Below are 23510 nucleotides of genomic sequence, written 5' to 3' on the forward strand. Positions count from 1 at the left end.
TATGACAGATAACTTTTATTGTAAAATATCTTCAACCACATACAATATAATGAATCCCCATATAGCCATTACCCAGTTTCAGCAATCATCACCTTATGGCCAATTTTGTTTCATTTTTACTCTTCCTCACTCCTGCTTTCACCAACCTGCCTCTCATTGGTTTATTCTGATGCCCCCTTCTCTCACTGGCTTAATTTGAAGTAAATCCCAGATAGCTTTTTAAGAATTTTTGAAGGAAAACAGCAGAGATTAAGAACTGGACTTAACATCTCATCTACAAGAGACCAACCCAAGATTACCAAGACTGCCTGGCTATCATGTATTATAATTATGTCATACAACGATTCCAGTCTTCCTTTGTAGACTCAAAAGCAGTATGTCTTATTTTGTCACTAAAGATTAATGGTTTTATAAGACAGATGTAGTTGTTTATTCCTTTCTTCGTTTTTAAAAAAATATATTTTATTTATCCTAGGATGGGCTTGAAATACGTTGCACTTTTTTATTGGACAAAAAAGTACTATGGAAATCCAATAAATTCAGTAATGGTGTGTGGTGGGAGAGAGAGACCTTGTAGGGAAGTCTTTTCATGGCTTATTATTTACTTTCGAGGGAATTATGTCTACATGTTATCTTGGTAGATTATAACAGGAAAGAAGTGAGAATGACTTTTTGTTAAAGTGATCTAAATTGGGTGGTGACATGCAATTTTTTGAGCTTTATTTTTTTCCTTTTGTACTGTTTGTGTAAAGACAAAGTATAACAGTTAAAGCCCCATTACAAAGATAGGAAGAATGCTTTATGGCATCTAGTTATGAACTTAGAGAATTACAGAACTTAGAAGACTAGGTTTGTAAGCAAAGAAATTCTCATTTAAAGCAGAAACCTGCATCAACCAGAGGTCCAACTATGTTAAACTGCTGTCTCTAGTAGTCCACATCAGGATTATTTTTATAGTGGTGCTTGTTAGCTCTAACATAAACATTCACATGATAATAACTTCCTGACAAAAGTATACAGCTAAGCTAAAACTCCATTCTGCATGATTCCTACTAGGACTTCCACAAAGACCATACAGATATATATTTTATTTACACACTTAAACAAATTACTTTGCATGTCATTGCACAGTCTCCATTTTATTCAATATCTAAAGCAAAATATGCTGGGAATAGAAATTAGATAAACAGGCATTCCTCATCCAACAATATCTTTGCAATTTTCAGAGATAAGCTGTGCGAAACTTGTGAGAGGAAAATATCACTAGTATTTCTATTGAGCTTAATCAAAAATTGGAAAAGAAATACATACATTTAACTTTGTTAAGTATAATAAGCACCTTGTTATGACCCCCATTTCTTACTATGCATGGATCAAGTGAGCCAATGAAGTGCTGACTTCTTAACTATCCCAAATTTTGGACACTGTTATTTTTATTTAAGAGTATTTTAGGAAAATCACACTTGTTCTAATTTGCAGACAGTTATGGTGGCACTTTTCTGTCAAGCTACTAAAAACTTTCACTTATATGCAATGGGTAGATAACATGGCATAATTACAGTTACACATATGAGTAGTTAGCAGAGGAGAAACTACCCTGTTCTTACACCAAGGGAAAAAATGTAAGGACTACATAGCTCATAAAGAATATTAACATTTTCTATCACAAAATAACTAATAAGACTGGAATTGTATCAATCCACATTATAAAGCTTAACATTTAATATTTTTTAATATATTTTCTTTTTTTGGCCACACTGCACGGCATGCAAGATATTAGTTCCCCTACCAGGGATCAAACCCTTGCCTCCTGCAGTGGAAGGGCAGAGTCTTAACCACTGGACCGCCATGATGTTCTCAAGCTTAACATTTTAGTTGAGGTATTAAGAAAATAAAATAAGGCTTTTAGCTTCATATCAAGACATTTGGATATTTATATAAGTATTAAAAGCATTTTCTCTCTTCATTTGTGGTTTGATTTCATGTAGTGCCTTATATGTTGCTATCTTAACAGTTTCTTAATATAATGGATAATTATTAGAATATAATTATAAAGAATGACAGAATTCTATATAGTTACTTGCAGAGACATTTCAGTGCAAAATCTCATTCACATGTAAACCCAAATTTATTTGTTATCTTAATCTATACTTTGTCAAATGCAAACAGTTTAATTTTTGCTAATTCTTAACTTTAACCAAAGGCCTTGACATTTTAAACATTTATTCTTATCTACTACTGTATTTAGAAAATACTTTAGTCCCCTTTAGTAAGGTCATTAGAACCCAATTAATCGACCAACTTCTAAGTACATTAAATATTCTACTATAAAGTCTCTCCCAAGTAGAATGCACGTATCAAGTATTTGTTTTCATTATTTTTATTCCTTAAGCTTTTACACAGTATTTCAATGTTGTTTTGTCTACTGCTATAAAAAAAAAAGCCCACCTTCCTTCCACCAGCTACTACAATAATAGTGTTACAGGTTTTTTGTTTGTCTGTCTTTTTGCAGTATGTGGGCCTCTCACTGTTGTGGCCTCTCCCGTTGCGGAGCACAGGCTCTGGACGCGCACGCTCAACGGCCATGGCTCATGGGCCCAGCCGCTTTGCGGCATGTGGGATCTTCCCGGACCAGGGCATGAACCCGTGTCCCCTGTATTGGCAGGCAGACTCTCAACCACTGCACCACCAGGGAAGCCCAGTGTTACAGGTTTTTAAGGAAGTGGGTGGGCTCATTTGGGGATGATATGCTTCAAAAGAACAGATTTGCCAAGCTACTGATATGTACTTAGAACCATAATAGCATAATGTACAATTTAGTGGATTTAGGTATTTTAAAAAATATACTTCCCACTTCCCTGCTAAATGAAATTAATCATCACCTTTGATTTAGTTCTGTCTCCAAGAGGTATGAATAGCATGTAATAAATCACCTCTTTTAATCACAAAGTCTAATGTGAGAAAAGCAAATATATGCTGTATATACCATGCACTAAACTTTTCTTTTAATTCAATAGTATTGCTTTTTGTTGTTGTTAAAACACAGTATTTACTCTTGTAGCTAAATTGCACATCTAATATCATAGAAAAATCTTCTAATGGAATAACTTGTAAAATCTCTACCCCAACAAAGTTAATTCAGTGTCTAGGAAGCACCCTATTGAAAAATAGTGGATTAAGTCCTACAGTGCCTGTAATTGAGTTTTAAAAGTGGTGTCCCTTGTAAAGCAATTATACTCCAATAAAGATGTTAAAAAAAAAAGTGGTGTGTTGCTATACTGAATACAAAAATGTGATAGAAAGGATTCAGGCCTTATAAATAGTTGGAGAAACTCTCATCTGTATATCTAATTAATTCCATTAGACTTCCTGGGTAGTAGCTTGGTTCAAAATATTGATTGGCTTTAGTTATGGAAAAATAACAAAGTACTAATGAAGACAAAAAAAATTCCTTTGAGTTGGAGATTCATTCACGGCTAGAAAAGAAAAAAAGTCAGTTTAGAATGGCTTATAATTAATTTAAAACATTGTAATTGTATGCACACAGTTGTAAAAATGATTTAAATTGATATGAATAATACCAAGGGAAATGTATGGCACAGTTTGGGCAGTTTTTATATGTATATTCAATGAAACAATGGTTTGTCTGACTTTAGCCAAAGTATATGTTTCAAATGATTTTAAGCACAAGGGAGGGAGATGTGAGTAGATTTACTCCTTGGTGTCATAGTTAGAGGTTAAATATGCCCAAAAGTCTCTGTTAATAAGTACAGATCTATCTGTGAATTTATTTAAATATATTTTGAATTTGCTATCAGTATCTAGTTCCTTCAGATATTGAGTTTGATGTTCATTGCTGTATGCTGTTAATGAAAGGAGAAGTAACGACTATTATTCTGTAGACCCTTTATTTGGTAGGTCTTCACATTGATGCCACCTCTGAGACACATGTGGTTAGTAGCAGCAATTGCTTCTCAGTATTAAATTTCAGAATCAAATAAACTTTGAGTGACAAATTTTAAATCCTATGCTGACTTTCTCTTGTTGCTCAACTGGTTCTTGGGCCACGAAGCACCCTTTGTCAACTAATAATTAGTAATTAATAATTCTCAACTAATTAATGACCTAAGAAGCACAATATATTTCAAAGCTTAAATTTTTATCTTAGGATTACTAAGTGTTGGTTGCTTTCACTGATGATAAATAATCATGTATACAAGATTGATGGCTTTATTATAGTCAGAGAAGTGCTTCAGAGCTATCAACTTTCTGAATTTTTTGGTTTATTCAAATATTTGAGCTTGTTCAACCAAAAGATAATTTTTTTAAAGTGAGTTATTTAACAGATATTTAATTTTATTAACTACATCTGTAGTAATTTATTAGTTATACATCTGTAGTATTTTATTAATGATAAATCTACATTTAAAAATTTCCTCAAAAGGTTGTACAGAATAATTGATTGACATATATTTATCTGTTGCTCATCATAATATACTTAAGCATTTTAAGACTTTTATTGAAGTATAATAAACATAGGAAAAGTACACATATAGGTGTACAACTAAATGAATTTTCGCAAACTGAACATGTATATGCAACTATCACTCAGATCAAGAAACAGCATATTATTAGTACCCCAGTAGTCCTCCTTTTGTTTCCTTCTAATCAGTACCCAACCTCGAGGATAACCAACCACTTCCTGACTTTAATAACCATGGATTAGTTTTACCTGCTTTCAGTACCTAAGAAGTTTTTAACATAACAAGACAAAGGCTGTCATTTTCATAGTGTTAAAAGTGAGATTCTACATCATTTTAGAATGTCCTACAATGTGCAGGGAAGTCCCCCCACATCAAATTATCCAGCCCAAAATGTTAATAGTGCTGAAGTTGAGAAACTCTGCTAACACAACACAATGGCCTTAGGATTTTTTCTCCCTAATTATATACTCGAAAAATGCCCAAGTGAACTTACACAAGTCCATTTGTCTGTTTTCTCAATCACAATAGTCTGTGTGTCACTACCTGGTGGTATATATTCATAGTCATCATACAGGAGGCCTAGGATAGGATATTGTGACCTGTACCTATATAGAAAAAAAAAGTTAGTTTACAAGCTGGACAAGAAAATAACTCTCATTACTTTTTAATCACTCCTAGTTTGATCCTCCTTATTTAATTAATTTGGCTTTGAATGACTTTTAACTCTTTCTAAAAAGAAAATCTCCTCTCAGTGGTACAAAGATTTACTATGGCTATTTTCAAGAGAGTAAGAGGGAAGTACTTTTGCTTATGGCAATAATGGACCACTGGCTGCACAATACAGTGATCCCAGAGAAGGGAAGCAAATGACATGAGCCCTACAAGTGCCTAGCTCATGGCCTGGAGTCAGAATATGTGGAGCAGAATATCAGACAGGAGAGAGTTATATAGTTGGAGAGAGGTCATGGGATCTGTAGAGAGTCCCCCCACAAGTCCTTGGGTGAGCACTGATCAGTATAGGCTTGTGAAAAAGCTACTGAGGCTAGGGAAAGAAGCACTGAAAAAGAGCACTCTTCAAATTCCTGGAGTTCACATAGTAAAGGGAACTCCAGTCTGTGTTCCACTAACCAGAGTGGAAAGACCTCCTAATACCAGAGGGCATCAGGCAAATACTACAAAAGACTATTGCCTTAGTAGTGAGATAAATTACCAATGACATTTTTCACAGAACTAGAACAAAATATTTCACAATTTGTATGGAAACACAAAAGACCCCAAATAGCCAAAGGAATCTTGAGACAGAAAAATGGAGCTGGAGGAATCAGGCTCCCTGACTTCAGACTATACTACAAAGCTACAGTCATCAAGACAGTATGGTACTGGCACAAAAACAGAAAGATAGATCAATGGAACAGGATAGAAAGCCCAGAGATGAACCCACACATATGTGGCCACCTTATCATTGATAAAGGAGGCAGTAATATACAATGGAGAAAAGACAGCCTCTTCAATAAGTGGTGCTGGGAAAACTGGACAGTACATGTAAAAGAATGAAGTTAGAACACTCCTTAACACCATACACAACAATAAACTCAAAATGGATTAAAGACCTAAAGGTAAGGCCAGACACTATAAAATTCTTAGAGGAAAACATAGGCAGAACATTCTATGCCATATATCACAGCAAGATCCTTTTTGACCCACCACCTAGAGAAATGGAAATAAAAACAAAAATAAACAAATGGGACCTAATGAAACTTAAAAGCTTTTGCACAGCAAAGGAAAACATAAACAACACCAAAAGACAACCCTCAGAATGGGAGAAAATATTTGCTAATGAAGCAACTGACAGAGGATTAATCTCCAATATTTAAAAGCAGCTCATGCAGCTCAATTTCAAAAAACAAACAACCCAATCCAAAAATGGGCAGAAGACCTAAATAGACATTTCTCCAAAGAAGATATACAGATTGCCAACAAACACATGAAAGGATGCTCAACGTCACTAATCATTTGAGAAATGCAAATCAAAACTACAATGAGGTATCACCTCACACCAGTCAGAATGGCCATCATCAAAATAATCTACAAACAATAAATGCTGGAGAGGGTGTGGAGAAAAGGGAACACTCTTGCACTGTTGGTAGGAATGTAAATTGATACAGCCACTATGAAGAAAAGTATGGAGGTTCCTTAAAAACTAAAAATAGAGCTACCATATGACCCAGCAATCCCACTACTGGGCATATACACCAAGAAAAGCATAATTCAAAAAGAGTCATGTATCACAATGTTCATTGCAGCTCTGTTGACAATAGCCAGGACATGGAAGCAACCTAAGTGTCCATCGACAGATGAATGGATAAAGAAGATGTGGCATGTATATTCAATGGGATATTACTCAGCCATAAAAGAAACGAAATTGAGTTATTTGTAGTGAGGTGGATGGACGTAGAGTCTGTTATACAAAGTAAGTTAGAAAGAGGAAAACAAATACCGTATGCTAACACATATATATGGAATCTAAAAAAAAATTGTACTGAAGAACCTAGGAGCAGAACAGGAATAAAGATGCAGAGGTAGAGAATGGACTTGAGGACACGGGGAGGGGGAAGGGTCAGCTGAGATGAAGTGAGAGAGTGGCATGGACATATATACACTACCAAATGTAAAATAGATAGCTAGTAGGAAGCAGCCACATAGCACAGGGAGGTCAGCTCAGTGCTTTGTATCCACCTAGAGGGGTGGGATAGGGAGGATAGGAGGGAGATGCAAGAGGGAGGAGATATAGAGATATATGTTTATGTATAACTGATTCACTTTGTTATATAGCAGAAACTAACACACCATTGTAAAGCAATTATATTCCATTAAAGATGTTAAAAAAATAAAATGAAATAAGCTGTAAGGATATATTGTACAAAACAGGGAATATAGCCAATACTTTATAGTAACTAAAAATAGAATATACTTTAAAATTTGAATCATTACATAGTGTACTTAAAACTTATTTAATATTGTAGATCAACTATACCTCAATAAAAAATTTTGGACTAAAAAAAGTACATATAAATGAAAAAAATAGCAAAAAATCATGAAGGGGAAATGGAAGTATACTACTATAAACTTTGTATGCTACATGTGATGAGGTATATTATTTGAAGATAGACTGTGATAAGATAAAAAGGAATACTTTAAAACTTATACCAATTATAAAAAAGTAATATACCCAATAAGCCAGTAAAATAGATAAAAACAATAATGAAAGAACATTTAAAGTATCACTAAAATTGATATAGTTCTAAGCAGACTAGTTAGCAAAGAAAGAGCACACAATTAACTGATATTAAGAAAGAGAAGCTATCACCTCACACATGTATCAGAACGGCTATTATCAATAAGACAAGAAATAGCAAGTGTTGGCAAGATGTGGAGAAAAGGGAACACTTGTGCACTGTTGGTGCGAATGCAAACTGGTGCAGGCACTATGGAAAACAGTATGGAGAGTCCTTAAAAAATTAAAAATAGAACTAGCATATGATCCACCAATGTCACTTCTGGGTATTTATCAAGAGGAAATGAAAACACTATAATATATCTACACCCTCATGTTCACTGTGGCATTATTTACAATAGTCAAGACATGGAATCAATGTAAGTGTCCATCAATATTAGGATGGATAAATAAAATATTATATATATAATAAATGTATAATATATATATACATATATTTACACACATACTAGAATATTCTTTTTAGTTCTTTAAAAATTTTATTTGTTTATTTTAAAAAAATACAGAAGGTTCTTGTTAGTTATCTATTTTATACATATTAGTGTATATATGTCAATCCCAATCTCCCAATTCATCCCACCACCACCCCGCCCCACACTAGAATATTATTCAGCCAAAAATGAAGGAAATCCTACCATTTATGACAGCATGGATGGACCTTGAGGGCATTAAACAAAGTGAAATAAGTCAGAGACAGAAAGACAAATACCATATTATCTCACTTATACATGGAATCTAAAACAAATGGACTCATAAAGAGAATATATTGATGGTTGCTAGAGGTGGGGGGTGAGAGTGGGCAAAATGGGTGAAAGTGGTCAAAAAGTACAAACTTCCAGTTATAAAATAAATAAGTCCTGGGGATGTAATGAACAGTGTGGTGACTATAGTTAATAATACTGTATTGGATAATTGAAAGTTGCTAAAAGATTAGATCTTAAAATGTTCTCATCACAAGAAAATAATTTGTAACTATGGATGGTGATGGGTGCTAACTAGACTTATTGTGGTGATCATTTAGCAGTATACACATAGTGAATCATTATTTTGTACATCTGAAACTAAAATAATGTTATAAGTTAATTATATCTCAATTTTTAAAATTTTAAAGGAGATCCTTTGTCTTGAAAACATAACAAAGGAGTATTATGACAATTTTATGCCAAGAAAACTTGATAACTTAGATGACATGCACCAATTCCTCGAGAGACACAAACTACAAAACAGAGCTGACAGAAGACCTCAAACTTCCGAAAAGACAAGAAAACCTCCACATAACTGATAAGACAAAAGGAAAAAAAAAGGAATCAGGACAGGGAGGGAGCTGGGAAAGAAGAAGGGTTCCCACACCTTGGAAAGTCTGCTCACCAGTGGAGAGATCAGATTGGATGAAGGGGGAGTTTCGGAGCCTAAGAGGGGAGAGCAACAACCAGTTCGTGTAAGGCAAAATGGAGAGTAACCTGCACAGAGGGCTGGACCTGCCACCCTACACTCCCCAACCTGAAACACTCCTCTGTTGGTGAGGGTGGGGGTTGGGTGCTTAAGCTCAGACTCCGAAGTTCGGCCCCAGGGAGAGGACCAGAGTTAGGTGTGGAAGCAGCCTGAAGAGGTCAGGCAGTGGCAACTGAAGGTATACCATGAAGAAGCCTTGGCCAACCAGAGAAACAAGGCACCATTATTGGGAGGTGCATGAGGAGAGGGATGTGACCACAAGCTTCTTTCCCTATGAGTGCTCCCAGTCAACGGGACGCTGCCTAGAGGAGTTCTCAGGGTGGGCGTGAGTCACCACCTCCATCTTGGTCTCCAGAGGCAGGCACTGGCCACCTCTTCCAGACCCAAAGGCAGACACTGGAACCCATCTGACTGTCTCAGGAGTGCCCTGATAGCTCTCACTACAAGGAAATCCACCAGTGGGTGCTGGGACTGTCAGTGTGTGCTAGGACTTCACCCGCTGTCCCAGGAGCACACGGAAACCTCTCACTACTAGGAAATCCATCAGCGGGTGCCAGGACCTGCCCCACTATCCAGGGAGCACGTGGATAGCTCTCACTACAGGGAAATCTGACAGTGGGTGCCCGGACCTGCCCCACTGTCCCAGAAGGAGAGGGATAGCTCCCACCACTAGGAAATCCACCCAGAGTAGGGGCTGAAACCACCACTGGGAGCCAGGGGTTGTGTGACTAAGGAAGAAGAGCTGAAATCTCTCCTCAGAGCTGAACGAACTGTGGAGTTACACCTCTGCTGATGGCTTCCTAAATTCAGCACCTGTGAAACATCCAAAAGGACAACAAGAACTCCTGCACTTGGATGGATATGGCACTAGCAGCTGTGGGATTTGTGGGCATGTACACACGGGGAATGTGCCAGACCAGAGTCTGAGCAGCCTCCATAGCTCCCATGGCAGGTCCAGGTGAATGAATGCTGCAGTCCTAGGAACTGACCTCAGTGGATCTGTGCCAGTGACTGGGTGAAAATAATGCCTGAGAGTCACCAGGGCCAATTGCTGGCATACCCACAGTTAAGGTGGGACCAAGAGCAGTGCCAACAACAGTGTACTTTGTGAGTCCACACAACGGATGAAAGGGGACACAACAGAGCACATTCACAGTGAACACCTCCAGAGGAGGAACACTCACTAGCTTCTCTCTCAGTGGGAGTCCTCCAATCCCACATACTTCACACCACACCACAGATCAGAATCACAGCAAAGAAAAAGATCTAGGGACCTTTACTCCAACAAATAGAGAGAAGACCCCGCCCCTCACAGGGCAGTAACAGCCACTGGGAGCAAAGGGGAGGTCCTCTCAATATCCAGGGCAGGCTCTGATCACCACAACACCAATCAAACACCTTACCAACGGGATAACAGCAAAAGCCAATGGACCAACCTCACCCACCAAGCAGCAGACAACAGAAGCAAGAGGAAGTACAATCCTGCAGCCTGTGAAAAGGAGACCACAAACAGAATAAGTCTGACAAAATGAGATGACAAAGAAATATGTTGCAGGCAAAAGAGCAAGAAAAAAACCTACAAGAACAACTAGATGAAGAAGAGATAAGCAATCTGTCTAAAAAAGTATTCAGAGTAATGATAGTAAAGATGATCCAAGATCACAGAAAAAGAATGGAGGCATGGATAGAGAAGATACAAGAAAAGTTTAACAAACACCTAGAAAAACTAAAGAACAAACAGAGATGAACAACACAATAATGAAAATAAAAATACACTAGAGGCAGAGGACCTTTAAGAGGGCAGAGGAGTAAGACGTGGAGAACACCTTCCTCCCCACAAATACATCAAAAATGCATCTACATGTGAAAGAACTCCTACACAACACCTACTGAACACTGGCAGAAGACCTCAGACTTCCCAAAAGGGTGTGTGAGGAGAGAGGATTCAGAGTACCGCCTAAATGAGCTTCAGAGACTGGTGTGAGCCTCAGCTATCAGTGCATACATCAAAGACGGGCATGAAACGCTAACACTGCTGCTGCAGCCACCAAGAATCCTGTGTGCAAGCACAGGTCACTATCTACACCACCCATCCCAGGAGCCTGTGCAGCCCGCCACTGCTAGGATCCTGTGATCCAGGGACAACTTCCTCAAGAGAACACACAGCACACCTCAGGCTGTGGCAACGTCACTGCGGGCCTCTGCCACCACAGGCTCGCCCTGCACTCTGTACCCCTCCCAACCCCGGCCTGAGTGAGCCAGAGCCCCCTAATCACCTGATCCTTTAACCCCACCCTGCCTGGGCGAACAACAGATGCCAGAGGGTGACCTACATGCAGAGGCGGGGCCAAATCCAAAGCAGAATCCCAGGAGCTGTGTGAACAAAGAAGAGAAAGGGAAATTTCTCCCAGCAGCCTCAGGAGCAGCGGATTAAATCTCCACAATCAACTTGATGTGCCCTGCATCAGTGGAACACCTGAATAGACAATGAATCCTCCCAAAACTGAGGTAGTGGACTTTGGGAGCAACTATAGAATTGGGGTTTGCTTTCTGTGTCTAATTTGTTTCTAGTATTATGTTTATCTTAGTTTAGTATTTAGAGCTTATTATCATTGGTAGATTCGTTTATTGATTTGGTTTCTCTCTTCCTTATATATATATATTTTTGTTTGTTTGTTTGTTTTTTCCTTTTTCCATTTTTGTGAGTGTGTATGTATATGCTCCTTTGTGTGATTTTGTCTGTATAGGTTTGCTTTTACCATTTCTCCTAGGGTTCTGTCAGTCTGTTGTTTTTTACTATAGTTTCTAGCACTTCTTATAATTGGTGGATTAGTTTATTGGTTTAGTTGCTGTCTTCCTTTTTATTAATTACTTAATTTTATTATAATAATATTAAAAAATTTTTTTTTACTTTAATAACTTTAGGGGTTTTTTTTCTTTTTTCTTTTCTCACTTTTCTTCTGAGCTGTGTAGCTGACAGGGTCTTGGTTCTCTGGCCGGGTGTCAGACCTGAGTTTCTGAGTTGGGAGAGCCGAGTTCAGGACAATGGTCCACCAGAGACCTAACAGCCCCTCATAAGATCAATCAGCAAGAGTTCTCCCAGTGATTTGCATCTCAACGCTAAGACAAATTTTCTCTCAATGACCAGGATGCTCCAGTGCTGGACACCCCATGCAAAACAACCAGTAAGACAGGAACACAGCACCACCCACTAGCAGAGAAGCTGCCTAAAATCATAAAAAGTTCACACACACCCCAAAACACACCACTGGACATAGTCCTGCCCACCAGAAAGAAAAGATCTAGCCTCAGCCACTAGAACACAGGCACCAGTCCCCTCCACCAGGAAGCCTACACAACCCACTGAACCAACCTTACCCACTGGGGGCAGACACCAAAAACAAAGGGAACTATGAACCTGCAACCTGCAAAAAGGAGACCCCAAACACACCAGGTTAAGCAAAATGAGAAGACAGAGAAACACAAAGCAGATGAAGGAGCAAGGTAAAAACCCAGCAGACCAAACAAATGAAGAGGAAATAGGCAGTCTACCTGAAAAAGAATTCAGAGTAATGATAGTAAAGATGATCCAAAATCTTGCAAGCACAATGGAGAAAATACAAGAAACATTCAACAAGGACCTAGAAGAACGAAAGAGCAAGCAAACAATGATGAACAACACAATAAATGAAATTAAAAATTATCTAGAAGGAATCAACAGCAGAATAACTGAGGCAGAAGAATGGATAAGTGACCTGGAGGATAAAATAATGGAAATAAAAACCACAGAGCAGAAAAAAGAAAAAAGAATGAAAAGAATAGAGGACAGTCTCAGAGACCTCAGGGACATTAAACACACCAACATGCGAATTATAGGGGTTGCAGAAGAAGAAGAGAAAAAGAAATGGACTGAGAAAATATTTGTAGAGATTATAGTTGAAAACTTCCCTAATATGGGAAAGGAAATAATCAATCAAGTCCAGGAAGCGCAGAGAGTCCCATACAGAAAATATCCAAGGAGAAACATGCCAAGACACACATTATTCAAACTATCAAAAATTAAATACAAAGAAAAAATATTAAAACCAGCAAGGGAAAAGCAACAAATAACATACAAGGGAATCCCCATAAGGCTAACAGCTGATCTTTCAGCAGAAACTCTGCAAGCCAGAAGGGACTGGAAGGACATACTTAAAGTGATGAAAGGGAAAAATCTACAACCAAGATTACTTGACACAGCAAAGATCTCATTCAGATTCGAAAGAGAAATTAAAACATTCAGAGACAAGAAAATTCTAAGAGAATTCAGCACCACCAAACCAGCTTTACAACAAATGCTAAAGGAACTTCTCTAGGCAGGAAACACAAGAGAAGGAAAAGACCTACAATAACAAACCCAAAACAATTTAGAAAATGGTAATAGTAACATACATATCGATAACTAACTTAAATATAAATGGATTAAATGCTCCAACCAAAAGACGTGGACTGGCTGAATGGATACAAAAACAAGACCCATATACATGCTGTCTACAAGAGGCCCACTTCAGACCTAGGGACACATACAGACTGAAAGTAAGGGAATGGAAAAAGATATTCCATGCAAATGGAAATCAAAAGAAAGCTGGAGTAGAAATTCTCGTATCAGACATAATAGACTTTAAAATAAAGACTGTTATAAGAGACAAGGAAGGACACTACATAATGATCAAGGGATCAATCCAAGAAGAAGATATAACAATTGTAAATGTTTATGCACCCAGCATAGGAGCACCTCAACACTTAAGGCAAATGCTAACAGCCATAAGAGGGGAAACTGACAGTAAAACAATAATAGTAGGAGACATTAACACCCCGCTTTCACCAATGGACAGATCATCCAAAATGAAAATAAATAAGGAAACACAAGCTTTAAATGATACACTAAACAAGATGGACTTAATTGATATTTATAGGACATTCTGTCCAAAAACAACAGAATACACTTTCTTCGCAAGTGATCATGGAACATTCTGCAAGATAGGCCATATCTTGGGTCACAAATCAAGCCTTGGTTAATTTAAGAAAACTGAAATCGTATGAAATATGTTTTCTGACCACAACACTATGAGACTAGATGTCAATTACAGGAAAAAATCTGTAAAAAATACCAATACATGGAGGCTAAACAATACACTGCTAAATAACCAAGAGATCACTGAAGAAATCAAAGGGGAAATCAAAAAATACCTAAAAACAAATGACAATGAAAACACGATGACCCAAAACTCATGGGATGCAGCAAAAGCACTTCTAAGTGGGAAGTTTATAGCAATAAAATCCTACCTCAAGAAACAAGAAACACCTCAAATAAACAACCTAACCTTACACCTAAAGCAATTAGAGAAAGAACAAAAAAACCCCACAGTTAGCAGAAGGAAAGAAATCATAAAGATCAGATCAGAAATAAATGAAAAAGAAATGAAGGAAACGATAGCAAAGATCAATAAAACTAAAAGCTGCTTGTATGAGAAGATAAACAAAATTGTTAACCATTAGCTGGACTCATGAAGAAAAAAAAGTAGAAGACTCAAATCAACAGAATTAGAAATGAAAAAGGAGAAGTAACAACTGACATTGCCGAAATACAAAGGATCATAAGAGATTACTAGAAGCAAGTGTATGCCAATAAAAAGGACAACGTGGAAGAAATGGACAAATTCTTAGAAAAGCACAACCTTCTAAGATTGAACCAGGAAGAAACAGAAAATATAAACAGACCAATCACAAGCACTGAAATTGAAACTGTGATTAAAAATCTTCCAACAGGGCTTCCCTGGTGGTGCAGTGATTGGGAGACCACCTGCCAATGCAGGGGACACAGGTTCATGCCCCAGTCTGGGAATATCCTACATGCCAGAGTGGCTGGGCCCGTGAGCCATGGATGCTGAGCCTGCGCGTCCAGAGCCTGTGCTCCACAACGTGAGAGGCCACAACAGTGAGAGGCCCGCGTACCGAAAAAAAAAAATCTTCCAACGAACAGAAGCCCAGGACCAGATGGCTTCACAGGTGAATTCTGTCAAACATTTACCGAAGAGCTAACACCTATCTTTCTCAAACTCTTCCAAAATATATCAGACGGTGGAAAACTCCCAAACTCATTCTACAAGGCCACCATCACCCTGATACCAAAACCAGACAAAGAGTTCACAAAGAAAGAAAACTACAGGCCAATATTAGTGATGAACATAGATGCAAAAATCCTCAACAAAATACTAGCAAACAGAATCCAGCAGCACCTTAAAAGGATCATACACCATCATCAAGTGAGGTTTATATCAGGAATACAAGGATTCTTCAGTATAGGCAAATCAATCAATGTGATACACCGTATTAACAAATTGAAGGATAAAAAACATATGATAACCTCAATAGATACAGAAAAAGCTTTTGACGAATTTCAACACCCATTTATAATAAAAAATCTCCAGAAAGTAGGCATAGAGGGAACTTACCTCACCATAATATAGATGATATATGGCAAACCCACAGGAAACATCATTATCAATAGTGAAAAACAAACCATTTCCACTAAGATCAGGAACAAGACAGGGTTCCCCACTCTCACCACTGTTATTCAACATAGTTTTGGAAGTTTCAGCCACAGCAATCACAGAAGAAAAAAGAAATGAAAAGAATCCATACCAGAAAAGAAGAAGTAAAGCTGTCACTGTTTGCAGATGACATGATATATACATAAAATATCCTAAAGATTCTACCATTAAACTAGTAAAGCTAATCAATGAATTTGGAAAAGTTGCAGGATACAAAATACACAGAAGTCTCTTGCATTCCTATACACTAACAATAAAAGATCAGAAAGAGAAATTAAGGAAACAATCCCATTTACCATCACATCAAAAACAATAAAATAGCTAGGAATAAACATACCAAAGGAGGCAAAAGACCTGTACTCAGAAAACTACAAGATGTCGATGAAAGAAATCAAAGATGACACAAACAGATGGAGATATACCATAGTCTTAGATTGGAAGAATCAATATTGAGAAAATGACTATACTACCCAAAGCAATCTACAGATTCAATGCAATCCTTAACAAATTACCAATGGCATTTTTCAAGGAAGTAGAACAAAAAATTTTACAATTTGTATGGAAACAGAAAAGACCATGAATAGTCACAGGAATCCTGAGACAGAAAAACAGAGCTAGAGGAATCAGGCTTCCTGATTTCAGACTATACTGCAAAGCTACAGTCATCAAGACAGTATGGTACTGGCACAAAATAGAAATATAGATCAATGGAACAGGATAGAAAGCCCTGAGATAAACCCACACACCTATGGTCATGTAATCTATGACTAACGAGGCAAGAATATACAATGTAGAAAAAACAGTCTCTTAAAAAAGTGGTGCTGGGAAAACTGGAGAACTACATGTAAAAGAATGAAGTTAGAACACTCCCTAATACCATACTCAAAATGCATTAAAGACCTAAATGTAAGGCCAGAAACTATAAAGCTCTTAGAATAAAACATAGGTAGAATACTCTGATATGAAGCACAGCAAACTGTTTTTTAGTCCACCTCCTAGCATAGTGAAAGTGAAAATAAAAACAAAAATAAATAAATAGGATCTAATTAAACTTAAAAACTTTTGCACAATGAAGGAAGCCATAAACAAAACAAAAAGAGAATCCAGAGTGGGAGAAAATATTTCCAAATGAAGCAACCCATAAGGGGTTAATCTCCAAACTATACAAATAGTTCATGAAGCTCAATATCAAAAAAACCAAAAAAACCCAATCAAAAAATGGGCTGAAAATCTAAATAGACATTTCTCCAAAGAAGACATACAGGTGGGCAAAAAGCACATGAAAAGATGCTTAGCATTGCTAATTATTAGAAAAATGCAAGTCAAAACTACAACGAGGGAGGCTTCCGGGAAGATGGCAAAAGAATAAAATGCGGAGATCACCTTCCTCCCCACAGATACACCAGAAATACATCTACACATGGAACAACTCCTACAGAACACCTACTGAATGTTGGCAAAAGGCCTCAGACCTCCCAAAAAGCAAGAAACCCCCACGTACCTGGATAGGGCAAAAGAAAAAAGAATAAACAGAGACAAAAGGAAAGAGACGGGACCTGCACCAGTGTGAGGGAGCTGTGAAGGAGGAAACGTTTCCACACACTAGGAAGCCCCTTCGCGGGCGGAGACTATGGGTGGTGGAGGGGGAAAGCTTTGGAGCCGCAGAGGAGAGCACAGCCACAGAGATGCAGAGGGCAAAGTGGGGATATTCCCGCACAAAGGATTGGTGCCGACCGGCACTCAGCAGCCCGAGAGGCTTGTCTGCTCACCCGCCCTGGTGGGCAGGGCTGGGAGCTGAGGCTCGAGCTTCGGTCGGAGCTCCGGGAGAGGACTGGTGTTGGCACCGTGAACACAGCCTGCATGGGGTTAGTTCACCACGGCTAGCCGGGAGGGAGTCTGGGGAAAAGTCTGGACCTGCCGAAGAGGCAAGAGACTTTTTCTTCCCTCTTTTGTTTCCTGGTGCGTGAGGAGAAGGGATTAAGAGCGCTGCTTAAAGGAGCTCCAGAGACAGGATAAAAGCGCGGACGCCAGAGACGGGCATAAGACGCTAAAGCTGTTGCTGCCACCACCAAGAAGCCTGTGTACGAGCCCAGGTCACTATCCACACCCCTTTTCCAGGGAGCCTGTGCAGCCCGCCACTGCCAGGGTCCCAGGATCCAGGGACAACTTCCCTGGGAGAATGCACGGCGCGCCTCAGGCTGGTGCAATGTCATGCCATCAGCAGCGCAGGCTCCCGCGGCACTCTGTGCCCCTCCCCCCACCCCCCACCCCCCGCCTGAGTGAGGCAGAGTCCCTGAAGCACCTGCTCCTTTAACCCCATCCTGTCTGAGCAAAGAACAGATGCCCTCTGGCGACCTACATGCAGAGGTGGGGCCAAATCCAAAGTTGAGCCCTGGGTGCTGTGAGAGCAAAAAGGAGAAAGGGAAATCTCTCCCAGCAGCCTCAAAAGCAGCGGATTAAACGTCCACAATCAACTTGATGTACCCTGCATCTGTGGAATATATGAATAGACAACGAATCATCCCAAACTGAGGAGGTGGACGTTGAGAGCAAGATTTATGATATTTTCCCCTTTTCCTCTTTTTGTGAATGTGTATGTGTATGCTTCTGTGTGAGACTTTGTCTGTATAGCTTTGCTTACACCATTTGTCCTAGGGTTCTATACGTCCATTTATTATTTTTTTCTTAATAATTATTTTAATAACTTTATTTTACCTTACTTTATTTTATTTTACTTTATCTACTTTCTGTCTTTTTTCCCTTCCTTCCCTCCTTCCTCCCTCCTTCCTCCCTCCCTCCTTTCTTTCTTTTTTTTTTTTTTTTTTTTTTTTTTGCGGTACACAGGCCTCTCACTGTTGTGGCCTCTCCCACTTACGGAGCACAGGCTCCAGACGCGCAGGCTCAGCGGCCATGGCTCACGGGCCCAGCCGCTCCGCGGCACGTGGGATCCTCCCAGACCGGGGCACGAACCCGTGTCCCCTGCATCGGCAGGCGGACTCTCAACCACTGCGCCACCAGGGAAGCCCGCTCCTTTCTTTCTTTCTTTCTTTCTTTCTTTCTTTCTTTCTTTCTTTCTACTTCTACTAAATCTTTCTTTCTATGTTTTCTCCCTTTTATTCTGAAACGTGTGGATGTAAGGCTCTTGCTGCTGCAGCCAGGAGTCACTGCTGTGCCTCTGAGGTGCGCAAGCCAACTTCAGGACACTGGTCCACAAGAGACCTCCCAGCTCCACATAATATCAAACAGCGAAAATCGCCCAGAGATACCCATCTCAACACCAGCAGCCAGCTTCACTCAACAACCAGCAAGCTACAGTGCTGGACACTGTATGCCAAACATACAACTGTATGCCAAACAACTGTATGCCAAACAACTGTATGCCAAACAACTAGCAAGACAGGAACACAGCCCCAACTGTTAGCAGACAGGATGCCTAAAATCATAATAAGTCCACAGACACCCCAAAACACACCACCACACGTGGATCTTCCTACCAGAAAGACAAGATACAGCCTCATTCACCAGAACACAGGCACTAGTCCCCTCCACCACGAAGCCTACACAACCAACAGAACCAACTTTAGACACTGGGGTAAGACACTAAAAACAATGGAAACTACGAACCTGCAGCCTGAAAAAGGAGACCACAAACACAGTAAGAAAAGCAAAATGAGAAGACAGAAAAACACACAGCAGTTGAAGGAGCAAGATAAAAACCCACAAGACCTAACATATGAAGATGAAATAGGCAGTCTACCTGAAAAAGAATTCAGAATAATGACAGTAAAGATGATCCAAAATCTTGGAAATACAATAGACAAAATGCAAGAAACATTTAACAAGGACCTAGAAGAACTAAAGATGAAACAAGCAATGATGAACAACACAATAAATTAAATTAAAAATACTTTAGATGGGATCAATAGCAGAATAACTGAGGCAGAAGAACGGAAAAGTGACCTGGAAGATAAAATAATGGCAATAACTACTGCAGAGCAGAATAAAGATAATAGAATGAAAAGAACTGAGGACAGTCTCAGAGACCTCTGGGCCAACATTAAACACACCAACATTCGAATTATAGGGGTTCCAGATTAAGAGAAAAAGAAAGGGACTGAGAAAATATTTGAAGAGATTATAGTTGAAAACTTCCCTAAAATGAGAAAGGAAATAGTTAATCAAGTCCAGGAAGCACAGAGAGTCCTATACAGGATAAAACCAAGGAGAAATATCCCAAGGCACATATTAATCAAACTGTCAAAAATTAAATACAAAGAAAACATATTAAAAGCAGCAAGGGAAAAACAACAAATAACACACAAGGGAATCCCCATAAGGTTAACTGCTGACCTTTCAGCAGAAACTCTGCAAGCCAGAAGGGACTGGCAGGATATATTTAAAGTGATGAAGGAGAAAAACCTGCAAACAAGACTACTCTACCCAGCAAGGATCTCATTCAGATTTGATGGAGAAATTACAACCTTTACAGACAAGCAAAAGCTGAAAGAGTTCAGCACCACCAAACCAGCTTTTCAACAAATACTAAAGGAACTTATCTAGGCAAGAAACACAAGAGAAGGAAAAGACCTACAATAACAAACACAAAACAATTAAGAAAATGGGAATAGGAACATACATATCGATAATTACCTTAAATGTAAATGGACTAAATGTTCCCACCAAAAGACACAGATTGGCTGAATGGATACAAAAACAAGACCCTTATATATGCTGTCTACAAGAGACCCACCTCAGACATAGAGACACATACAGACTGAAAGTAAGGGGATGGAAAAAGATATTCCATGCAAATGGAAACCAAAAGAAAGCTGGAGTAGCAGTTCTCATATCAGACAAAATAGACTTTAAAATAAAGACTATTAGAAAAGACAAAGTAGGACACTACATAATGATCAAGGGATCGATCCAAGAAGAAGATATAACAATTGTAAATATTTATGCACCCAAAATAGGAGCACTTCAATACATAAGGCAAATACTAACAGCCATAAAAGGGGAAATCGACAGTAACACATTCATAGTAGGGGACATAAACACCCCACTTACACCAATGGACAGATCATCCAAAATGAAAATAAATAAGGAAACACAAGCTTTAAATGATACATTAAACAAGATGGACTTAATTGATATTTATAGGACACTCCATCCAAAAACAACAGAATACACATTTTTCTCAAGTACTCATGGAACATTCTAAAGGGTAGATAATATCTTGTGCCACAAATCAAGCCTTGGTAAATTTAAGAAAACTGAAGTTGTATCAAGTATCTTTTCTGATCACACGCTATGAGACTAGATATCAATTACAGGAAAAGATCTCTATAAAATACAAACACATGGAGGCTAAACAATACACTACTTACTAACAAAGTGATCACTGAAGAAATAAAAGAGGAAATGAAAAAATACCTAGAAACAAATGACAATGGAGACACTATGACCCAAAACCTATGGGATACAGCAAAAGCAGTTCTACAAGGGAAGTATTTAGCAATACAATCCTACCTTAAGAAACAGGAAACATCTCGAATAAACAAACTAACCTTGCACCTCAAGCAATTAGAGAAAGAAGAACAAAAAAATCCCGAAGTTAGCAAAAGGAAAGACATCATAAAGATCAAATCAGAAATAAATGAAAAAGGTATGAAGGAAACAATAGCAAAGATCAATAAAACTAAAAGCTGGTTCTTTGAGAAGATAAACAAAATTGATAAACCATTAGTCAGACTCATCAGGAAAAAAGGGAGAAGACTCAAATCAATAGAATTAGAAATGAAAAAGGAGAAGCAACAACTGACACTGCAGAAATAAAAAAGATCATGAGAGATAACTACAAGCAATTCTATGCCAATGAAATGGACAGCCTGGAAGAAATGGACAAATTCTTAGAAATGCACAACCTGCCAAGACTGAATCAGGAAGAAATAGAAAATATGAGCAGACCAATCACAAGCACTGAAATTGAAACTGTGATTAAAAATCTTCCAACAAACAAAAGCCCAGGACCAGATGCCTTCACAGGCAAATTCTATCAAACATTTAGAGAAGAGCTAACACCTATCCTTCTCAAACTCTTCCAAAATACAGCAGAGGGAGGAACACTCCCAAACTCATTCTATGAAGCCACCATCACCTTGATACCAAAACCAGACAAGGTTGTAACAAATAAAGAAAACTACAGGCCAATATCACTGATGAACATAGATGCAAAAATACTCAACAAAATACTAGCAAACAGAATCCAACAGCACATTAAAAGGATCATACAACATGATCAAGTGGGGTTTATTCCAGGAATGCAAGGATTCTTCAATATACGCAAATCAATCACTGTGATACACCATATTAAAAAATTGAAGGTGAAAAACCATATGATCATCTCAATAGATGCAGAGAAAGCTTTTGAGAAAATTCAACAACTATTTATGATAAAAACCCTGCAGAAAGTAGGCATAGAGGCAACTTTCCTCAACACAATAAAGGCCATATATGACAAACCCACAGCCAACATCATCCTCAATGGTGAAAAACTGAAGCCATTTCCACTAAGATCAGGAGCAAGACAAGGTTGCCCATTCTCACCACTCTTATTCAACATAGTTTTGGAAGTTTTAGCCACAGCAATCAGAGAAGAAAAGGAAATAAAAGGAATCCAAATCAGAAAAGAAGAAATAAAGCTGTCACTGTTTGCAGATGACATAATACTATACATAGAGAATCCTAAAGGTGCTACCAGGAAACTACTACAACTAATCAATGAAATTGGTAAAGTAGCAGGATACAAAATTAATGCACAGAAATCTCTGGCATTCCTATACACCAATGATGAAAAATCTGAAAGTGAAATCAAGAAAACACTCCCATTTACCATTGTAACAAAAAGAATAAAATATCTAGGAATAAATCTACCTAAGGAGACAGAAGACCTGTATGCTGAGAATTATAAGACACTGATGAAAGAAATTAAATATGAAACAAATAGATGGAGAGATATACCATGTTCTTGCATTGGAAGAATCAACATTGTGAAAATGACACTACTACCCAAAGCAATCTACACATTCACTGCAATCCCTATCAAAACACCACTGGCATTTTTCACAGGACTAGAACAAAAAATTTCACAATTTGTATGGAAACACAAAAGACCTAGAATAGCCAAAGCAATCTTGAGAACGAAAAACGGAGCTGGAGGAATCAGGCTCCCTGCCTTCAGACTATAGTACAAAGGTACAGTCATCAAGAAAGTATGGTACTGGCACAAAAACAGAAATATAGATCAACGGAACAGGATAGAAAGCCCAGAGATAAACCCACGCACATATGGTCACCTTATCTTTGATAAAGAAGGCAGGAATGTACAGTGGAGAAAGGACACCCTCTTCAATAAGGGGTGTTTGGAAAACTGGACAGGTACATGTAAAAGTATAAGATTAGATCACTCCCTAACACCATCCACAAAAATAAGCTCAAAATGGATTAAAGACCTAAATGTAAGGCAAGAAACTATCAAACACTTAGAGGAAAACATAGGCAGAACACTCTATGACATAAATCACAGCAGGATCCTTTATGACCCACTTCCTAGAGAAATGGAAATAAAAACAAAAATAAACAAACCGGACCTAATGAAACTTCAAAGCTTTTGCACAGCAAAGGAAA

General features: G+C 38.4%; 1 protein-coding gene across 1 annotated transcript in view; it reads right to left on the reverse strand.

Annotated features, from left to right (window-relative positions):
• Window positions 1–4944: 4944 nt before the first annotated feature.
• POF1B (POF1B actin binding protein) overlaps window positions 4945–23510 on the reverse strand; it is a 115444-nt gene continuing 96878 nt past the window's right edge. Inside the window, 1 exon segment of the mRNA XM_065900207.1 lies at window positions 4945–5089. Coding sequence (XP_065756279.1) covers window positions 4945–5089 — 145 coding nt within the window.

This window comes from Phocoena phocoena, chromosome X, assembly GCF_963924675.1.
Source record: "Phocoena phocoena chromosome X, mPhoPho1.1, whole genome shotgun sequence".
Taxonomy (NCBI): domain Eukaryota; kingdom Metazoa; phylum Chordata; class Mammalia; order Artiodactyla; family Phocoenidae; genus Phocoena; species Phocoena phocoena.